The sequence below is a fragment of the Manacus candei genome, unplaced genomic scaffold (genome assembly GCF_025592945.1).
Source record: "Manacus candei isolate 608988 ecotype Guabito, Panama unplaced genomic scaffold, ASM2559294v1 h1tg000049l, whole genome shotgun sequence".
Classification (NCBI taxonomy): domain Eukaryota; kingdom Metazoa; phylum Chordata; class Aves; order Passeriformes; family Pipridae; genus Manacus; species Manacus candei.
Window position 1 is genome coordinate 27958848 of NW_026138097.1, and position 22498 is coordinate 27981345.

Consider the following 22498-nt stretch of genomic DNA (forward strand, 5'->3'; position numbering starts at 1 on the left):
TATCTCAGTCAGTTCTTAGAACTAACTCATTGACTGTTTAAGAATGTTGAGCATTACTGCAACGACAGCTTACAGGGTCTTGTTTCAATAACATCAAGCACGTGCAATTAAAAAAATGCAGTCAGCACTATAAATACAAGTTATTATCTGAGTTTCAGATTGCTTCTGCATGCCAAGTTCTTGTTCCCAAAGTAGGTTTTTTGCTACAAATACAGAAAAATCTCCGTAGAGAAATAGGTAGAAGTAGCCAGTAAAAATAGGACCTATAAGACAAACTCAGATTTGAAGTGTTTAGGGGGAAAATTTTTCATATCTTATAGATGTAAAAGAGGCAAAAATTCTGGAGAGATATGGTAAATCTACTTGGCAATTAATTTTTACATGTGATTTAAAGCCAAAAACCTGGTTTTCTCTAACCGTATTACACGTTGCTTTGTTGATCCTTCTGTTTGTGCAAGGTGCAATCAACTTCAAAACCTATTTTTCTCTCCAGAATCCGGGATATGCTGGACGGCAAGAACTTCCTGAAAACTTGAAGATCAACTTCCGTTCAGTGGCTATGATGGTTCCTGACCGTCAAATCATAATTCGTGTTAAATTGGCTAGTTGTGGTTTCATTGCTAATGTTGTACTGGCAAGGAAATTCTTTACACTGTACAAGCTGTGTGAAGAACAACTGTCAAAGCAGGTGATTATGTTCATATGGGAAAAAGTTATTTTAGGGAAAAACTATATATGATATCACAAAGTATTCATATGAAGAAAATGGAAAAGTTCATGTTCACTAAGTAAGCTAAATGACACTTGCAGTTTAGTAATGTGACCCTCTGCTGTCCTGGAGATTAACTACTGCCACAGGTTTGTCGGTACAAGAACGGGACTGTCATTCAGAACACTGCTTATTTTTAAGATTTAGCTTTAATGAATGGTAATGATTGAGACAAATAAAGGGCTTATGTACTAGTTGGCCCTACAGAGTCGATTGAGAGGCATTTGGTTTGTGTTCCCTGTGCTTGTTTAGATGTTTCTCAAAGTCAGTTTCCAAGGGCCACAGAAAATTCAAAATAATACTGATGGAGTATTTCTTGATAGTTCTCATGATTGCATTTCTTTTTTCTGTCACACATTACAGTTTAGGAGATGGTAGAAGAGTTGGAGAGTGAAGTCACCCATAGTAATACAGCCAAAGTCTAGTTGTTGGATGTTTGGAGGCATCTGAACCACATGTGCCACTTCTCATACGTGTCTATATCTTAAATAGTAAATAAGAATTGTTTCATCCCTATTAACTTGGAGAAAATTTTCCCAAACTTCACATATCTTCTAGGTGCATTATGATTTTGGCTTGCGGAATATATTGTCTGTGCTACGGACATTAGGAGCAGCAAAAAGAGCAAATCCCACAGATACTGAATCAACCATTGTCATGCGTGTGCTGAGAGATATGAACCTGTCTAAACTAGTAAGTTCTGAGGGCCTGATAAATTACTTATACTGCACTTTGGAGTTATGTGATCACTAGAAGATTGGATGTGACCTTTACACTGAAACTAGCTTGGAAATGTTTTGTTCTCTGAATAGAACATTTTGGCTGGGATAGAGATAATTTTGTTCATAGTACCCTGTATGGGGCTGAGGAGGAAGTGAGAGAGGGGCTGTGTGTTTCTTGGCTTCCTACCTGAGTTAAACTTTGAATTGTTCAGAATTTTTTTCCCGTATTTCCCCTGCTACCTTTAGAAATAAGTGACAAAATATATGTCTGTGTAGTAAGTTTAGAAACGTTGACCTTAAGTATTTAGTAATGCTTTTGAAATAATCTGTTATTCACAGTAATGAGTACCAACTCACCCATCTAAATAGCTAAAAAACCCCTCTTTTGTTGTGATACTTCATCTTTTTTTTAAATATCTTGGACAAATAATATTATTGCTAAAATCTACTTAAGAAATTCAGTCTGTATGTTGATGATTTATTTTGATTAATGGAAGCATCGTGAGATCTCTTTCTGCTGTGTCCTGCTAGTGTTTAGCACCTAGAGGATTACCATAGTAGTTCCTTGTCTTCTCAAATATTTCTTTAGATCTGCAGGAACTAGGGTTTGTTTTTTTAAAGATGATAGAATAAATAAAATAGGTTTTAATCTGTGTGGCTTTTTGTTTCCCCTGATTTTCACTAGATTGATGAAGATGAACCTTTATTCCTGAGTCTAATTGAAGACCTGTTTCCAGATATCCAGCTTGATAAAGCAGGCTATCCTGAACTTGAAGCAGCCATTGACAAACAGGTGATGTTTCTCTTGATCTGTGCTACTCTGGCATAACTATCATGATGTGAAATCTAAGAAAATTATTTTTGTTGAATCTATCCAGGTGGTAATTATGTTTTACTATTTAGAAGAACAATAAGCTTTTCCATAAATCTTTATCATTGGCATATTATTATTGTTAAGCTTATTCTTCAGGAGGTCAATGAATTGTGATTGTGGTGCCCTCTGTTTTCTTGTGAGTCATTTGTGGGGTCCAGTTTTAAAAATGCATATATATAAGTGTCATGGTTTGAGATAGCCTCAAAATCCAATCCCCTAGCTCCATTCCCCCTCCCACATCTCAACCTAATGTGAGATGGGTTTTTCCAGACAAAACACACCAGACTCAAAGTGGGGAAAGGGAATATATTACAATGACTGTACAAATAAATACCACATCACATTATACACGCGATCTCAACTATCTCTACCATGACATATGTATTTACAGTGGATCAGATCTCTTCTCCCCTCCAAATAAAAGTCCAGGAGGGAAAGGACAGATCCCTTCCAGTCTCTGAACAGCAGCATCTTCTGAGGCAGCAGTCTGTCTGTCTTCTCCACATGCAGCAGCTGATAGCTGGTTTTCTGCCAGCACTCACGAGGGAGGTATCCAAGCCTCTCTCGGCCCCATCGCCTCCAACTGAGGGGTCTTCCGTGGGCTTCGTAACCCCAGACAAGGTCGTATCACCACGTCATATCACGAGCACAGGGGTCTTCGTGACGGCCTGGTATCTCCAGGAGACTCAGCTCCTTGCAGGGCCTCTGTGCCCTGTCTCTCAGGCTGCCACCGTGGCAGCAGTGCAAGGGGGGGAGCCAAGGTCAACTCCCCCCGCATTCCATCTGGCCGTCCCGGTCCAGCTCCGGGATGCTCTGAGCTTCTCAGCTCCTCTCTCTCTCTGGTGCTGCATACTCCAAGGCTCCTCTAAAATAGGAGTCCATCTACTCCTCCTTTCTTGGAGGTCTCAAAGGAGTTTTGGGGGGCTGGTACAGTCTTACCCCAGAACTCTGTCTCTCAGGCTGCTGGCTCTCTCTTCTTCCCGGCTCTCCTTCCAGGAGTCCTTTCTCTGGTGCTGCATGTTGCTTCTGTTGCTCCTTCAGTTCAGGTGTTATCTGCCCTGGCTCTCTGCCACCGTTTCTCTGGTCAGTGCCGGCTGCTGCTCTGTGCCCATGGAGAAAACATCTCCCGGCATAACTACAGACACTTAGCCCAGCTTTATGCTGTTCCAGGTCCCTGCAGCCCCCCAGCCAGGGGCTGGAAGGGGGCCAGAGGCCCCAAGGGGCTCAGAGCCCCTTCCTCGTGGCTCTACAACATGGCCACCTCTCCTGCAACAACCAAAACTACAACTCATCTCTTCCGGTGAGCTTGTGATATGTTTACATTTCTGCAGGAGCGCCCATTGGACAGAACTCCAAAACTTCAGGGGTTTCCACCCCTTGGGGTCTACCACTTTTTTTTAGCCTCTGGGGGAAAACAAAGATCCAAACCACTACAATAAGTTTGCCTTATGTGACCCAGGATTAAATATTTGTATAAAATCTAACCATTGAACATGAACTTCAGAAAATATTTACCTAAAATGACACTTCTATTTAATTTCCCACTAGATGTTTGTAGCATTTCAGTAGGACCAACTTAAGAATAGAATTTATATACATTTATAATAGATATATTATAGATATATCTAATAGATTAGATATATAAAATAATATATATATTAGATATATAGTAATAGTTATATTAGATCTATATCTGTAATATAGATATATTAGCTTTATATCTGACAGCTAAGCCAACAGCCAGTCACTTGCTCACTTTCCCCAGGAGACTGGGGGAGAGATTCAGAAGGGAAGAAGAGAGTGCAAAAAAGCTCATGGGTCTAGATCAAGAGAGTTTAATAAATGAAGAAAAAATAAATAGAAAAAGGTGATGCAAAAGCAGTTACTGACCACCAGCAGATTGATTTTCAGCCAGTCTCTGAGCAATGGCTACTTTGGAGAAACTTCCAGTTTTATTGCTGACCATGATGTTACCACTGCAGGAGCACTGGGCTATATGACCTTTAAAGGTTCTTTCCAATGCAAACTGTTCTATCATTCTATAGTACAGAGTATCCCTTCGGTCAGTTGGAGTCAGCTGTCCTAACTGTGTTCCCTCCCAACCTCTTGCACATCACCAGTCTTCTCATGGACAGAGCAGAGTGAGAAACAAAGAAGGCCTTGATGCTGTGAAACACAGTTAAGAAACAGCCAAAACAGTAGTGTTATCAATGCTGTTTTGATCACAAATCTAAAACATGGTCCCATGTGGGCTATTATGAAGAAAATTAACTCCATCCCAGCCAGATGCATTACATATTACAAGTGTTAACAGAGAATCTTTTGAGAGCTGTCAAGTCTGCTTGTGACCATACTTTTTTTTATTGATAAAGGAAATATCTAGTCCACAAGATTATTATAATATCCATGAATTTTAGAAATTATTAAGAAAAGTTTCCATTGATGGCATTGTATTAGAGTGAAGAAATAGCTACCATGACCATCTTGTGTTATGTGAGGAAAAAAATCAGATACATTCTATTGTATCAGATTTTGGATGTATTACTGTATATATGTTGACTCTGAAAACAAGTCAGAGGGCTATATTTGATACTGTAAAGAAAGGTAACTTGGCTGTTTTGGTGTCAACTGTGAGAGTTTTTAATATGTAAAAGATAACAGTTTTCTTGTGTATCCTTGAAAATGGAGCATATGATGTTTACATTTTGTTTTGCAAACTCCATTGCTTCCACATTGGTGTTCTTCATTGTGATGAGAAGTTGGTGGCAGCATGGACTTCCTTGTTGCTGTTCATAGGTTTACCGTGTTCTGCCTTTTGTTCTTGGCTTCCTTCCAAAGAGAGATAAGCTGAACTGGTATGAGCTTCATTATGCAAGTGATATAGCAAGTGGGAATTCCAGTTCCATGGTTCTAACTGACTACGTGACAGTAATTGTAGAAGCTGTTTTATCTTATCAGTAAAAAGTTAGTCCTCTTTTCACTGGTAATAGTTTCTGAGATGCTTGTTGAACAGAAATTATACCAAAATTAAAATATGTTATTTTGAGAGATTCACCTTTATATCATGGTCTTGAAGTTGTAGAAATGTTTTTGACTGTCAAAAACATAGTGTGCTATGAATCCTTAGGAGATAGTTCTACCTTTTCTCTACTGGCTAACTACTTTCTAGTTCACATCAAGCAGAGTCATTTTCACAAGCAAAAGCAATACCATTATAAGGAGATTACTACTTTTTATTAGTATTAGTTCCAAGCTTAAAGATGTTAACGAGCATATGATATTTGATTTTAAAAAAATAATGATTTTTCTTGGAAAGATGTTGCTGAGAAGTTACTCAAAGATCTGTCTGTATACTAAGAAATATTTAACGATGCTTTACATAAAAATTTTTGGTTATTTTAAGCATTTAGAAACACAAGTCATCATCATCATAAAAAAGCAGCTCTTCTGAGAAGCAAGTGGAAAAACAAGTGGAAAATGCTATGTAGCTGTGAAAGACATTACTAGCAAAAGTGTTTCTAAAATCCTTGGCTTTTCCTTGAAATGATGTTTTAACACTAAGAAGAGATAAAAAAAGGTTTATCCTATTTTATTTTTTCTGAATGCGTATTTGAGTACCAAATATCTCTTCTTTTTCCAACTGTTTTTTTATATACACGAAGCCTTTACCAAGATTGTAGTAATCTGCTGAATATATATATTTTTGTTAAACCATCAAAGTATCTTGTGCACTAAAATAATAGTAATTTGGTTTTCTGTCACTATCTCTAGGTGGAGGAAGCTGGACTTGTTTGTCATCCTCCTTGGAAACTGAAAGTTATCCAGCTTTTTGAAACCCAGAGAGTAAGGCATGGATTGATGACACTAGGACCTAGCGGTGCAGGAAAAACTACTTGCATTCACACTTTAATGAAAGCAATGACAGGTATGTGAGTATTTGTATTTTACTGTATTGTACTGTTATTGAACTTTTAAAATGTAAACTTTAAACTGCATTAGAAAGCCTCAATTTCTTCACTGTGAGAAAATATTACTGGAAGAATCAGCTTGTGTGTTGAGATAGTAATTATTGTAATAGTATCTTTTAAAAGCTTAAAAATGTCTGACATTTAAAGTTGTATACTTTATGTCCTATTTTCCATGTTATGATACTTATATCAGAAATTCTTATTCTAGAAACGTTAAACAAGAGGAGTTCTGTCTAGATAGGCAGCTTAGACAAGTGATTAAACCATCTCCTGGGTTTGGCTGAAACCTTTCCCTAATAACAGAATATGCTGAGTTGGAAGGAATGCACAAGGACCATCAAGTCCAGCTCATGACCCTGCACGTGACCATCCCTAGGAGTCACACTGTGTATCTGAAAGTATCATCCAAATGCTTCTTGAACTCTGTCAGGCTTGGTGCTGTGACCACTTGCCTGGGGAGCCTGTTCCAGTGCCCAACCACCATCTGGGGGAAGAACCTTTTTCCAATATCTAACGTAAACCTCCCCTGACACAATTCCAGGCCGTTCCCTTGGGTCCTGTCACTGGTCACCACAGAGAAGAGATTATAAGTATTTAGTTCTTTTTGAACACAATTCACAAGACAGGGTCTTTATCTGCAGTATGAAGTAACTACTTCTATCATTTGTTGCTGCTAGGAGATAGTTCCTAGTTAAGGCAGTGACAAAGTCTTAAAGGGTATTCATTTTCTGTCCTGAATGGAGGCTTGAGGTGTGTGTGCTTTTTTTGTCCTCTGTATTTCTAAACAAAAATATCAGTTAAAGAACATCTGTTTGAGCTTATTAAACTAAAAGGTCATAGCTGGGGGACAAAACCCATCTCTTGAGGTAAGCTTATTTTACCCCATTTCATAAGCTGCCTATACAATTTTCCAGAAATGGATAGCTTCTTTAAAAAATAGTTCAGCAATACATGCAGTACCCTACTCTGTTAAGAAACACTGTAAGCTCTATATTGCCACGTAAATCACTGTTCCATTTAGGAAAAAAAGCAGAAAGAACAGGTATATATTTATATATAATACTATACATTATACTATTTTTCTGTTTTTCTAGCACTGAGATGTGAACTTCTACCAATCTAAAGCCATCACCAGCTTTTTCAAAGCCTGATATTCTCACACAACCTCATGAAATGTTAAACTACATGATTTGTCATATCTTATATGTTAGTGAACTGTGACTATCATGAAGATATTTTAAAACAAGTCATATTTTAACTCTTTCTTTCCACATCTTATTATGGGCTTCTGCTAGTTTTAATATTGGGTTTTGTAAAGATGTTGGGTATAGGAGTTTTTAAACTGTTAATAATGAGGAAAAAATAAAGGCTATATGATCATGGAATGGCTAGATAGAATTTAGCTCCTAAAAGAATTCAGAAGGATATGCCAATATCTTATACTTACCTATTCCAAGATATATGCAAGTGCACAGCTGGGCAAAATTAAAAAAACCAATCAGTCATGTGGAGCATCTGTCTGTTATTTAGTCATTGGGTTTTAAAAATGTGCATCCAAACCAAAGGCTTTAAAGCTCTATTGCTTGATAAGCCTTCAAAATATTAAACTAAACCTCAAATAAATTTTAATTACTGCTCTTCTGTTCCCCATGAAGCTATGAAATGTGAATTATACTTTCAAAAGTTTCAACCTTTGTTCTACTTTGTTTTGATGGCTCCCGTTGACAAATGTTGATGTATAGCAAGAGATAAGTTTTCCAAGTAAATACACAACATCTTATAATTGTGAATGCATATTAAAGCATACATTTGGGTGTAATAATTTTGAATTTGTTGAAGTTCTCCGACTGCTGAAAAGAAATACAAAAACTAAGTGATGATCTGCCTTCACAGATTGTGGACAACCACATCGTGAAATGAGAATGAATCCTAAAGCTATAACTGCTCCGCAAATGTTTGGACGTCTTGATGTGGCAACAAATGATTGGACAGATGGAATATTTTCAACACTCTGGAGAAAAACTTTAAGAGCCAAGAAAGGTATAATGAAAAACACTTCCTTCCAAAATGAAACAAGAAAAACCAAACTGCTCTATTCTAAATGATTTGTGTTCAAACTGTCTAGTGTAACAAGTATTATTTCACTGAATTTGCTAAACCCTCTTTTTTGAATATTAAGCCCTTGTATGGAAGAAAAGTGGAAGGTAAGAGTCAGTTCCCCCAGTACTGGTATACTATAAAAAATTTTGATGCAGTCAGGATTTCTGTCTGTTCTCCAGCTACCATATTAAAAGGGAGTGAATCTCATCAGCTAGCCCTGCACGTATCACAGTCCATCTCAAATGGCACTAGAGAATTCTGTTTAGGCAACCAACTTCTGCCTAAAATAGTGCTAAAATATATTCTTAGACTGCTATATTAACTAAAAGATTGACCTTGGTAGTTTGATGCTAGATAGATTCTTCTTTGTTTTGGCTGAAAATCTGATCTGTATGTGATTTTATCATTAGGCCTTAAGGACAAATGGGAAAAATAAAATAAAATCCTGACATTTGTTGCATTATTTTCATACAAAAATTCTTAGTCTTCAAGAATATAGATATTTTTCAAATAGAAAATATGTTTAAATTTAATTTTGTTGTGTGTTGTCTCAAGTCTAGAAATGTAGCAGCCTTCAGAATGTAGCATAGCATTAACTGTTGATTTTTTAATTTTTCTCTTCAAGATGAAATAAAAATTAGCATACTCATATGACTTCCTCAGATTCACTCTTTGCAAAAATTCTGTAATGTCTCTTTATGAATCAAAATCCAGACCATCTCATGCTTGAGATGCCTGAACTGTAGTTGTAAAAAACCTCTAAATAAAACAAGTTTATCATCTGGAACCTCTTTGGTTCATACCTAGCAATTCTCCAAGCCATCTAGGTGTAGATAGTAAGGACTCACTCTGAAGGCACATCTCCGATTAAAGGGCTATCTAGCAATGCACAGCGGGGCTGTCTGCTCCCGAAGAGATGGAGAGCCAGAAGCCAAGGTGGGATCTCTTTCCAGCCAGGGCCTGTTGCTCAGTATCCAAGTGAGGCGATCAGAACAGAGGCAGACACTCCTAGGAAACAGAGATAGGCTGTAAGATACATTTCTGTTACTAAATTGAAAGCGAAGGAAAAACTTAAAAGGGAGCTGGATCAAGTTTATGAGCAGAACAAACCACAAGAATCTTCCTCTAATGGACCTCTTTTACTTATGACAGTGAGCATAGTATTTGAAAGAATGATTTTTCAAGTGTTCTTTTCATTTGATTTGTCTACATTTATGCAAACTCTTTGGAAACAAAGGAATGCTGTTTAAATTTAAATATTTCTATAGCTCTTATCTTCTTTATGTTGTTTTATGTAACTCAAAATAAACCTATTACTGTCTTGAAGACTGGATCCATAAAACTCTTTCAGACTATTAAAAACTGATGACTTATGCTGATGACACTTTATGTATTGAACAATGGATAATAATTATCAATAGGTGACAAAATGAAGTACTTAATTAAAACTGAGTGATGGAAAAGGTAATTGTATTAAAATCTGAGATTCTAGCTGTGTGCATGAATTCAGAATTAGTTAAAAAGTTGTTTGCAGAGTTCTTATCTCTGCCCTTGAAAGAAACTAGAACTTCCTCCATTGGCTTTTTTATCTGTTATTCTGGATTATAGGTGACCACATCTGGATAGTTCTCGATGGTCCAGTTGATGCTATTTGGATTGAGAACCTTAATTCTGTCCTGGATGACAACAGAACTCTGACACTAGCAAATGGTGATCGGATACCTATGGCTCCAAATTGCAAAATAGTCTTTGAACCTCATAATATTGATAATGCTTCTCCAGCAACAGTTTCAAGAAATGGGATGGTATTCATGAGCTCATCAGTTCTCAACTGGAGTCCTATCCTTGAGGTACAATAGCTAAGTGATTGATTATGTATTAGACGTTTTACTGGTTATTTGTTCAGTCTTTCACTGTTGTTACTTTAGGACCTATTCCTGTTTTTGTGCCTTTTGCTATGAAATAGCTTTTACACTGTATAAACTTATAGCTCAGTACTTAAAATAGCAATGTTTCTGGTAGTTTATACAAGAATGAATGATTTTTTAAGGACCATAGTTAATATAGTACACTATTAAAAAACATGTCTATTTCACTTTGAGACAAATTTATAATTGAAAGTATTTTATGCAATTGAAGAACAACTCAGTTTTCAGAATACCAGCTACCTGGCAGCCCCTAGTACAGCTTTAGACCAAAGAAGAAAAAAAGACTAAACAAGCTGATTCAGGAATCTTTAAATCCTCAATAAAATAAATATAAGTTCTGTTGATATTTCTTAAAATTAATTGCAGTTGGGATTTAGAACCAGAAATAAAGTCAATGCAACATCAAAGTATGTAATTTTAAATTGATGTTCTCACTTGGCTGTCTGTTAACATTTCTAGAAGCAAAATATCTGGAGAACTGAGCAGTAGTTGCTGTCTCTCTGGTGTGGAATGAATAATTTAGAAAAGCAGAACATGTTTTGGAGTCAAAACCAGCATATAACATATTGAACTATCAAACTGATTTATAAAGTATTTTTCCTTTTCTTTTTTTTTTTTTTGTATTATCTTCCAAAAACCAGTAAAAATCAATCTTAATCTTGACTGAATGCTAGTAATGATGTAGTGGATGATACATTTTGAGACTTGAGCATGCTGGGTTTTTTTCATGTAGCAAAAATGTTGGTAAAGATGAAATATAAGAGTTCTCAAGAATTTACCTAATGTTCCATAGTAATATCTTTCAACAAAGCTTTCAGCATTAATTTCAGTTTTCTTCCCTTTTAAGAAAACAATAGAGAAAATACCAGTAAAAAAAAAAAGTTGATTTCTTATTATTATTTTATTCTTAAGCCCTATATTGACTTAGAACTTTATTGGTGAAGTAGACTCCTTAGGATTAACACTTTTAAAAAAATTGAATTAAAAGAAATGTTACTTTATTTTCTCTGTATATTTTCTTGTCTATTCCATCTTGTTGAGTATGTTTTGTTGACATTATTTTGCTTTGATAAAACATGGACTGTCTCATGAGTATCAAAAATGAAAACTTTCTTCTGTGTGGCTAAGACACTGATTCCTGCAATCATATAGATAATTACTTAATTACCTTCTCCCGAAAACCAAGTTAATATACCTTTCTTCAGTATAATCCCAAATTAAATTCCTTTATATTGGCTTTAAACTTTAATTTTAAGCTAGGAATAATTTCCTGTTTATGAAATTACAACACCATCCAGGCCCTTGTAGTGTATTTATCGCTCTACTTTTCAGACTCAAAAGAACAAAGCTTTATAGGTTACTCTGAGCTAACAGACTAAATTTTACTGTCCTTCTTTCTAGCAGTTATCACATTAATAAGTTTTTTTAAATAATTTTTAAAATTAATGTTTCACGATCTCATTCTGTCATTTCATTTTTCAAATCAAATAGAATACCTATGGAAAATGCAACTAATCCTTACCTAGGTAATGTTGCTTAAGTAACCCTATGAAAATACAGTTGGCTTCATATTAACTTTCAGATGTCAGCCTTTTGTAGTGGTTACTCTATGTTATTCTTAGCTTTCTTATTGTTTCAACCCTTAAAGGTTCTCATGCTTGCAAGTTTTATATAGCTTGCTTGTTTATAACCAGATTCCTCGTCCATAAATCCCTGATTTGTCTGGCAATGGAGAAAAAGTTGGCATGCCACAGGCCATGGTTTGTGGCACTGCCTATATCCCCTGTCCTTAATGCATTAGAGGTTTCAGCACAGACATAAGTCAAAAGAGAAAGTATGCTGCTGTACAAGCCCTGAGTGCCAGGCAGTGCCTGGTGCCTCTTTTTGGGTCTGGAGACAGGAACTCTGGGGAAAGTGTGCCCAGGGCATGACATTTGGAAGAGAAACTATCAAAATGAGGAAGGCCGTAAACTTGTGATTTCTGGCAAGAGAGAAAAAGTTTCTTTCCCATGTGCAGATCTGAAATGGCAGGTCAGTATAACACCCTGAAAATAGGTGAGGAACATCAAGACCCACTAGGGAAGGCAACAGAAACCAGTTTAACCATAACCAATTAAGAGGAAAAGGAGTGGGGATTGTCATCAGAGAGTCCTTCCTGTGTCAGAAGCACCCACGTTCTATGACTTATTGCCTACGGAGGTTTGTTTGTGAAATACTAAGGGTTGCTGCAGAGGGTCAATTGTATATTTCCCTAATAGTGGCTGGAGCTTTCCCTTTTAGAATGAGATTAAATCACATGGTACTGTCTGTTCAATCACAGCTCTTAGCTATACTTTGGAATCATCACTAATTAATTTGATAAGTTCTTTTGTCAAGTCCAAAATGTTTGTGTTCTTATTAGGAAAAAACATGTTTAATAGGTTTCCTAAAAATTTGGCTGGTAAAACTTCAGTTTTACCAATGCAAGTACAGGCAGCCAACACAAGTGCCTTATTGTATATTACTACCAGGCTTTACTTTTTTAAAATTTTTTAAACTAATATGGATACTTGGGAACGTGTAATTGTAAGTGTCCTGCATCTAGAACAATGGCTGCCATGTTGTTCCACTTTTGTTGTTTCTTTCTGTGCCTACAACACTGCATAGGGCCTCCTGATGTTAGGTTCTCTCCTTGCATTGGTTAATTTGTAGAAAACCACTTCTTGAATGTTTCAACTTACATTGTGCTATAGACTCATCGGCAAAGACAGCAGAAACAAAGAAAAACATTTTATTTTGCATTATCAGTTGTGATTTATCTCCTCACTTTGAAGTGATATGCAGACGAAATTTAGTTGTGTCAAAGTAAGTGTTGTATGAAAGTAGTTTCCCTTAATCCATAACCTTTTGCTTTTCATTTATTTTGATCGTAGCAAGAGTCTAAAGGAAAACTTTTTTGTTTGTTTGTTTTTGCCTTTGGATATAACATAAAGAAATTATGTTCATTTCACCATGAAACAACCCTTCTAACCTCCCTTCCTTTCCCCCTTGAAAAATTTACTATAAAATTTCAACCTGTAGGTATTTATAATTTGATCCAATAGCATTTATTTGTTTTTTTTTCATTTGGTCTTACTTCATAAATAAAATATATTGATGGATCTTTCAGTATACCTCCCTTTAAATCTATTTTGTAATGCAATATACTACATATTTCAGCAGGTCAGGGTAAATGTTAACCTTGCATTGTTCAGTATAGGATTTCCTTACTTTTGTAATAGAATTAAATGGAGTTTTCTTTTTTAGTTCTCTAATTCTCAGATGCTGAATGAAACATAATATTTGTTGATATTTCAGAAGAAACTTGAAAAAAAATTAAAGCCAAATATGGATAACTTAGGAAGTTGTTGCATATATTTAGATTTTCAATCCTTACAATTTTTGAGCAACTAAATATAGCTGCCTATTGGGATGCAGTATTGTGATGTGCAACTTCCAAGTTCAGTGAAATAGATCTCAAACTTTTCATATAGCTGTTCTTGTGTAATGTGTTTCTTAAGCAGATTTTGTAAAGTGATCAAAGGTATTTGATCCATTATCATCAACCTTCTCCAAAGCAAGAACATCTTATTAGCATTTATATTTACCTCTAATATCTTTTTAACAATCGGTGAAGTTCTGGATATCTGTTTTAAGTACTTCTGCCAATTAATCATTAGCACTTTGTTTTCCACCTACCTATCTCTAGAAAGTTTTTCATATATATATACCTATTTGTAACCAGTCCCAGAGTTTATTTACTTTGAGAAGTAAAATGTAGAATTTCAAAATATTATGAAGGTAGTGGAAAGCATAAAAAAGAATCATAGAAGCACAAAATAGTGGAGGTTGGAAGGGACCTCTAGAGATGGTGTAGGTGATATATAGCTCACTCAAAGTGGTCATCTAGAGTAGGTTGCTAAGGCCTGCATCCTGTTGAGTTTTGAGATGGATAGAGACTCCAGAAGCTCACTGAGACGCCTACTCAGTTTTTAACCACCCTCGCAAAAGAAAAACATCTTATGTTTAAAGGGAATTTGTTTGATTTCAATTTGTACCAGATTTTGTTTTGAGTTTTGGGGAAGAATCAACAAGTGTTTTTGCTGGTGCTTATATTTAATGTAGGAAATAAATTCATAGGATGTAAATGAGAAGTATTGTGCCACACAGATAAGAAAAAACTTAAAGGTAACTCAAAGGAGCATGTTACTACTTTCAGTTAAAGGCATCAAAGAACAAATCCTTTTCTGTGATCTTAAGAATTGGGTAGTTTTACTTAAGTTTTGTTTATCCAGCATTATAGATACTGAGATACACAGTAAAAACACTACACACACCAGCAGACATCCCTCCTGATAGCCTAACTTTTTTTCTGCAACTACCAGATGTTTCTGGGGTATCCTGTATTGTTTTCCTAGTTAGAAATAATGTTGTGTAGAATAAATCAAACTTGTGTCCAGTAAATATTATATTCTTTCTTTGTAGAGTTTTTGCATGCTTTTTACAGCTGTTGTGATTAAAAAATATTTGAAAATAATGATTTTTGTGCTTTTGAAAGCTTTAAAGTACTTTTCCTCTTCAGTGTTCATCTTTAACATCCAGTAGGAATTATGCATACCTGGGTAAAGTTTGACCTTCTGCTAGCTAAACCCTGGCCAACAGGCAGGGAATCTGAGACATGCCCTCTCCCCTCTTTTCCCCCCAGGAAATCAACTTTTGATGCTTATTGAACCTTTTGAACTACTCTGCTTGAATTTAATGAGACTTGGATTGGGAACTAAATTTCTTTTCTTGACATGCTTTGCAACAGGGATTTTTGAAAAGATATTCCTTCCAAGAAGCTGAAATTCTACGTCAGCTGTATTCTTCATCGTTCCCAGACTTATACTGCTTCAGCATTCAGTCTCTGCATTGCAAGACTGAGATGTTGGAAGCCTTTGTGATTATGCAGAGCATTAATATTCTGCAGGGCCTTATCCTGCCTAAGGTAAGTAGTGGGGATTTTTTTAGTTTTACTTTATCTGTCTGTTCATTGAAGACATCTGGAAATTTAAATATGACTGAAGGCTTTTAACCTGATATTACTAATTATTATCAAGTAGAATTTTCAGGCTAATGAAAATAAAAACCTAACTCAATCCTTCAGGAGCAAGGTGGAGAATTGACTCCAAAATACTTGGAAAGGCTGTACATCTTCTCTCTCATGTGGAGTGTAGGAGCATTGCTAGAACTGGAGGACAGATGCAAAATGGAGTACTGGCTTCGAAACCACGCGACAATAAAGCTTGATCTTCCCTGTATCCCAGAAGGCAGTGAAGATACAATGTTTGATTATTATGTGGCATCCGATGGTTAGTAACCCAGCAGGGTCATATGGGTTAAAATTTAAAAGTAATTTTTAAATTGGGCTTCTTTCAAAGAATTAATTAAGACGTATTTTGTTGCTCACTTTCTTTAGCATCCCTTAGCAAGTTTTGTTTTACAGCTACATTTTACTGGTGACGTTAAGTTTTTTTCTTATTTCCAGTGAGAAGTCAGAATGTGAATATATTGCTACAGAAAGCTGCATGGACTTTGCTATGATGAATTGTCAAGTGAATAAAAGCAGACAGTCTTTGTTGTTGACATAATTTATGTGGGAAAGAGGAGTAAGCCCCTTAGATACAATTTGAGAGATTCTACGATTATATGATTCTATAATTTTGGTCTGAATATACAGAGTGGGATTGGTGTATGTGAGACAGAAGCACTGACAGATGAGTCAACTCAATGGAAAACAAGGAAAGCAATGATGCCTTGTATTTCTAAAACATTAACTTAATTTCTTTCTTATTAGGTAAATGGAAGCACTGGAATACACATGTTGAAGAGTATGTATATCCCAGTAGTGGTATGCCAGAGTATGGCTCCATTCTTGTGCCTAATGTTGACAATGTGAGAATGGATTTCCTTATTGAAACCATTGCAAAACAGGGCAAGGTACTTTTTCTATATTTCACATCAAAATAGTGCATGATAATGGTTTTGAATTAGAAGTGAAATATTATGTTATTGAAAAGGATGAAATTATTTTTTTTTAAATTGAAAATGATGTTTCCTGAAGCTGCATTCGTGTAAATGTGCTAGAACTCTTTGAGTACTCACTGCTTCCAAACTTTTCTGTCTTCCCCTCACCCATTCTTTTTGTAGTGGAAATAATGTAATACAACTGAGATTTGGTCAGAACAGGATCATTTTTTTCACGTACCTGTTGGAGAAGGAGAAGCACATAGAGCAGCAGACTCATATAAGACTCAGCTGATACGATCTCTGCCAGCATGGGGCAGTTACAGAGTTTATGTAACTTATGGTTGTGCAATCCTGTTCTTCACCAAAACTGTGTTACATAGTCAATTTAAGTCTTTCAGACACTGAGTCTCTAGACAATACTCTCTTTTTCAAATCCTCAACTCTTTTATGGAATAATGCATTAGTTTGGTTGTACTGACTGACATGACCATTAACTGCAAATATTTTTAATTTGTCAGGCCTGAAAAGTCTATGAGACATTAACTATTTTGCTTCTGAACCCTTGTTAAGAACTCACTTTAAGTAGCTTTTCTAGTTTCTTTTCAGTTTAAAAGCTAAATGAGATTGCTGAGCTTTTGCTGAGACGCTTGGCTTTTGTGTTTCATCTTATTTCAATGTTGTCTTTGTCTAGGCTGTCCTACTAATTGGAGAGCAAGGAACTGCAAAGACTGTTATCATCAAAAGTTTTATGACAAAATATAACCCTGAAAGCCACATGGCTAAGAGTTTGAATTTTTCATCTGCAACTACCCCATTAATTTTCCAGGTATAGTAGTCATTAATCTCTAATGCAATGTGGCTGGTTTCAGAGAATGTTCTCAGAATTTGCCAGGAGAATGCTACTGAAAGTGATTCTGAACAACAAAAAAGCACCTGCTCAAATGGTCGAAGTGTCCTAACACATGGTTTAAGACTTCTGTAATAAACATGTTCCATTGATGTAGTTATTGAGCTGTTCTTGGACTGTTAAAACACCATGCATATTATTTTCTTCATCACATGTAATGTTTTTGTGTCAAATGTATCAGTTCTCACTAACTGGGAAGAGCTGTCAGATTTCACTAAACGCCGTGGGTAAAATAAGTGCTACCCACAACAATCTGTCATAAAAAGTGTGCTGTCTGCAATTTAAATTTCTGTAAATTCAATTACTCATTAAAAAAGTAATAACACATGCAGTGTATCTGCTCTAAGTTCATGTATGAATACTTAAATACCAAACTATACTGCCTGTCCAGATTTCTACTGAGCTAATTTTAATTATTCTAAGTGTCTTTAATCTGCTGGCAATATATATGGGAAACATTTTTAATGAAGTCTGATATGCCAAGCAAAAACACTATCTCCTGTAATCAGAAGTGCTATCTATAAGCTTGATATCTATCATCTGGCTCTATATCATAGTAGAAACTATTAACATATTTAATATATAAGTATGTAATTCTGATCTAAATTTCCTTAGTATTTTTCCTTCTATTGATTGGGCTACAAGCAAAAAGTAATGTATTTTTATTAAATAAATGTAAATTTAATTGATGATAGGGGAGAGTCTTATGATGAAGATATCTGAAATAGATATGCAAGACTAACTGTCAAGTCTCTGTTAACAATCTAAACCAAAATATTGTCTGTTACAACACACGTGCTTTAAAATTAAAAAATCTCAGTCTAACTAATGCCACTTGTGTAAGAAGACAGGAGCCTAGTCACAGTGCAAGAATGCATGTATTTAGGTTTATACTGAAGAATAACTATGCATGGTTAAGAGAGCTTTCATTTGGTATAGAATAAATAAAAACTGGATCTTAAGAAGAGCAGAGAAATGGAAAGATAATGAGAAGAACAGTAGAAATAAGTCTACTATTAGGCAAAATTATTTCATCAAGTCTATTTATGTATGTGAGTTTACTTATCACTGTATGCTTTTATGAAGTACATTGATACTTGCTGGAAAGGTCTCCTGGAATCACATCTTTCATTTAATCTTTATTGCTAGTAACCATCAAATTTGCTGAGAAATGAATAAAATGAAAGTTTGATATGTATTCAAATCTGTGAAACTGTTAGGCATGGTTGTCTATTCTAGACATTTGTTGTATTTAATATCAGCCTAGTGTTGCATAGCTTGGGATTTCAGACACTCTAGTTCAACTAGCACAGTTACCTCCTGTCTTGTGTAAACCTTACTTAGTAAAATTCTATGTAACAGAACCATCAGTATGTTTAAATGATTGGATCTTGTATGAAAGGAGATGCCCTTTGTAACTATGTTGCTAATTGCTTTTTAACAGCGTACAATAGAAAGTTATGTGGACAAGCGCATGGGCACAACTTATGGTCCGCCTGCAGGCAAAAAGATGACAGTCTTCATTGATGATGTGAACATGCCCATAATAAATGAATGGGGAGATCAGGTTAGTTTGTAAAATAAGAAAAAAGAAGACACAAGATATTTTATTTCTTTTCTTGCTACACCATAAAATTGGCTGCTCAATCAGTCCGAAGAGGGTAAATTTGATATGTAGTACTTTGTCTTTAAACAGTCATTTTAAAGAACCCATCCACATTACATTGTCATGAATTAATTAAAAATAAATATAATGACTACAAGAAGCAGTTTGAGTACTTCTTAAAACATGCCTATATCATTTTAATAATTTATATTACCAAAACTCATTTGTTAATTAAAAAACCAGGGAATTTGGCATGCAAACTGTGATAGCAAACTGCCATTGTGGACAATAATTAAAATACTGTGAAAATTGAGAGGTGAGGAGTGTCTTTTCTGTTTTAGAAAAAATGGAAGTAATCTTTATGTACATTGGTGAGATTGTTCTAAAGTATATTGCTTTGGAAACTAATGTTAGAATTTCTATAGAAGTAGAGTTGTAGAATGTACAATCTGTGGGGTGGTTTCAACTGGTCAAACAGAAAAGCAAGGTGTTAATTTATGGCTAAAGAAAAGGATCTTGCATTCTTTTATATGGGACTAATTCTATGTTTGCAGCTTGAAAACCATACTTGTAATTGTTACACATGGAAATTTAATAAAAATATTTTGTATCATATGCAACATGTAAAGATGCATCAGTTTGGGCTTGATTAGAACAAACTGGAAATTTTGTGTTAAAAGGGATTCCAGCATATATAGAAATCATGCAGTGTTCAAGTGAGAATAAATTATAGTATGAATGATTAGTTCTAAACTAGGGATTCCCCTCTACTCCCAGGATTTTTGTTCATAGATATTACCAATGGAAAGGACAATCCAAATGTGCTTATTCCTGGCAGTGCATTTTTGATCTGAAGCAAATAAGCAGGGGGTTGGGTGAAAAATAATGAGATACTCTTTATTAGGTCTTTCAAGTATATAAGTATGTTTTATATTTCATTTAGTCGTATGCATAATAATCTGTTATGTAAAACCTGGTTATTTTACAGGTCACTAATGAGATAGTTAGGCAACTGATGGAACAGAAAGGACTGTATAACCTGGAAAAACCTGGTGAATTCACCAACATTGTGGACATTCAGTTTTTGGCTACCATGATCCACCCTGGGGGAGGTCGCAATGACATTCCACAGAGGCTGAAGAGACAATTTTCTGTGTTCAACTGTACTCTGCCTTCTAATTCTTCTATTGACAAAATTTTTGGTAAAGGGAAATTACCTTTGTATCTGTCTCATTTTTGAAAATAGTAATTGATTTTTCTTTATCCTTCTATTTATAAACATTATGGTTAAAATTGAGGCTTAATCCCACTCTGATTTGTTTACTCGCACATTTTCCTTCAGTAATCACTCCCCACCTGTAATGTCATTAATCTGTAATTTTTTCAGGTCCAGTCACATCTCTGAATCAATTGGTATGCTAAGTGTTAGTAAGAATGGCATGAAGGTATCATTGTTGCAGTGACAATGCTAGAGAGATGCTCATGTGCTGCTGGTGCTAAGAATAAGTGACTAATGACTAGACTTTCACAAAGGACAGGATAATACTGGTTTCTCAGAAAAGGTTAGCTATTGAAAGGCAGTGGAAGCTATTTTGGGAGAAAAAAGAACATTTTAATGCACAGTTAATTAAAAGCTAAATAACCAGTGAGCGAGCTGGTGGCAGAATGGTGTTAAGAACAGGTGAATCAAGATTTGAATAAAGACTGGAAAGCCATTTCAACAAACTGGAAAAGGTTTGGGGGATTATAAAAAAAGAAAAAGAAATTTCAGATGATCATTGCTCTTAGCATTGCCCTAGTGTGTTTTTAAATTGGCATTTTTTTTTTCCCTCAGGTGTAATTGGAGAAGGGCACTACTGTAGTGAACGTGGATTTTCAGATGATGTGAAGAAAACAGTAGCCAAATTGGTTCCATTGACACGCAGACTGTGGCAGATTACCAAGCTAAAAATGTTGCCCACACCAGCCAAGTTTCATTATGTCTTCAACCTTCGAGACCTCTCGAGGATTTGGCAAGGAATGCTGAACGCTACATCAGAAGTGATCAATGAACCAAAGGTAAGTGCAGCACATCAGTGACTTTGTTATAATTAGTGTATAATTACTGTAGGAAAGAGAATGAAGAATCTATCTTGGCATTTGAATTTGTTTTAAAAAATGAAATTTCAGTGTTTTTTTGAGGAAAAGACGTTTTAGTCCAGCTTTTACAGTACCAACTGAAATGACAACTTTGTTGAAAACTATAACAAAACCTGATTCTTTTACACAAGAGACTTTGCTTCTACTTTCTGTTGCTGACAAATGCTACTTTTTTGGAAAGAATTGAGAAGATAAAATTATGAGAAGTAATGAACTTGTTTTAACCCAATGAAAATGCTTATATATTGATTAAAAAATTAAATAGTTCCACCTTCCAATTATTGTCTTGAGGCTTTCAGTCACTACATATTATCTGTCTAACAAATGATTTCTGGCTTACGGTTTAAAAGGAAGAAGTAGTAACAAGTCATACTGATATTTTTGTTCAATAATCTATCTTTCTTCGAGAAAAACATAATTTCTCTTTTAATTGTTTTAAGGTGAAGTTATCTAGAGTGTTGGGCTCTGAAACATGAAGTGCTGTAAAAGCAATGTTTATGGTAGTCATGGAAAACTTTTTAGATATTTGGGTTATATAATCACTTTATGTTTAATGTACATCCCTGCTTGTTGAATAAGCTCCTGAATTGTAATGCATTTAAAATTTAAATTTTAGAATGGATTTTAATTTCTGAAGCTAAAAATATAGAGCACTAAGATATATGTATATATATTCTCAATTAATAATCTTCTGAAGTATAACAAACAATTGCTCAAAATGTGACTGTATAAATTTACATGTTAGTTCTGAGACTTGACACAGTATGTGGTGCTGTAGGCTGAAACAAGTCTTCAAGGAGTACTTGGAATTTTTTTCTACTACTGTGTAGCAGTAGCGTGGGACTGAAACAGTGCTGCTAGTATTAAGAACCTGTCAGGTTTTCCTCCTGCATCCTGTGACCAAACTGAAGGACTTGAAAGGTATATTGAATTTGGAGAAGGAATAATATAAACACTTATACTTTTTTGTGTTTGTTTTTTTTTTTTTGTTCTCTACTTTGGCTGTAGGATTGGTAGTTACAAAAGTGGTTTATCAGTACCTAAACATGTGTAAACAGGTGTGGATATGGTTTTAGGGCTAGGGAAATAAAATCTTCATTGGTAAATGCACTTCAGTTTGGAATACTAGATAAAGGCTCCTTGCACAGTTAACTGAATGTAAGCTTAAGTTGCTATTGGGCAGAATAAGAACCTCAAGGTTTGTCTTCTGAAGAAACTCCCAAAACACTGTTGTTTTTTTTCTAAAGTTAATATGATTTTTAGATAAAGAAATAAAGGTTTTTAAGTTGGTATGGCTTCTTTGCAAACCTAATGGGCTCTCAGTACAGGAGAGACCTGGAGCTCCTGGAGTGGGTCCAGCAGAGTGCAACAAAGATGATTAAGTGGCTGGAACATCTGTCTTATGAGGAAAGGCTGAGGGAGTTGGGCCTGTTCAGCCTTGAGAGAGACAATTGAGAG

The 22498-nt window shown here is 35.4% G+C and overlaps 1 protein-coding gene across 1 annotated transcript in view; it reads left to right on the top strand.

Moving 5' to 3' along the window:
• Positions 1 to 22498, top strand: part of DNAH5 (dynein axonemal heavy chain 5) — a 115147-nt gene that overhangs the window by 51402 nt on the left and 41247 nt on the right. The window contains exons 38-50 of the mRNA XM_051799352.1: positions 494 to 688; positions 1328 to 1462; positions 2177 to 2284; positions 6137 to 6290; positions 8227 to 8373; positions 10042 to 10283; positions 15190 to 15366; positions 15526 to 15730; positions 16216 to 16358; positions 17080 to 17214; positions 18740 to 18862; positions 19890 to 20103; positions 20736 to 20959. Coding sequence (XP_051655312.1) covers positions 494 to 688; positions 1328 to 1462; positions 2177 to 2284; positions 6137 to 6290; positions 8227 to 8373; positions 10042 to 10283; positions 15190 to 15366; positions 15526 to 15730; positions 16216 to 16358; positions 17080 to 17214; positions 18740 to 18862; positions 19890 to 20103; positions 20736 to 20959 — 2202 coding nt within the window. The remainder of the gene's footprint in view (positions 1 to 493; positions 689 to 1327; positions 1463 to 2176; positions 2285 to 6136; positions 6291 to 8226; positions 8374 to 10041; positions 10284 to 15189; positions 15367 to 15525; positions 15731 to 16215; positions 16359 to 17079; positions 17215 to 18739; positions 18863 to 19889; positions 20104 to 20735; positions 20960 to 22498) is intronic.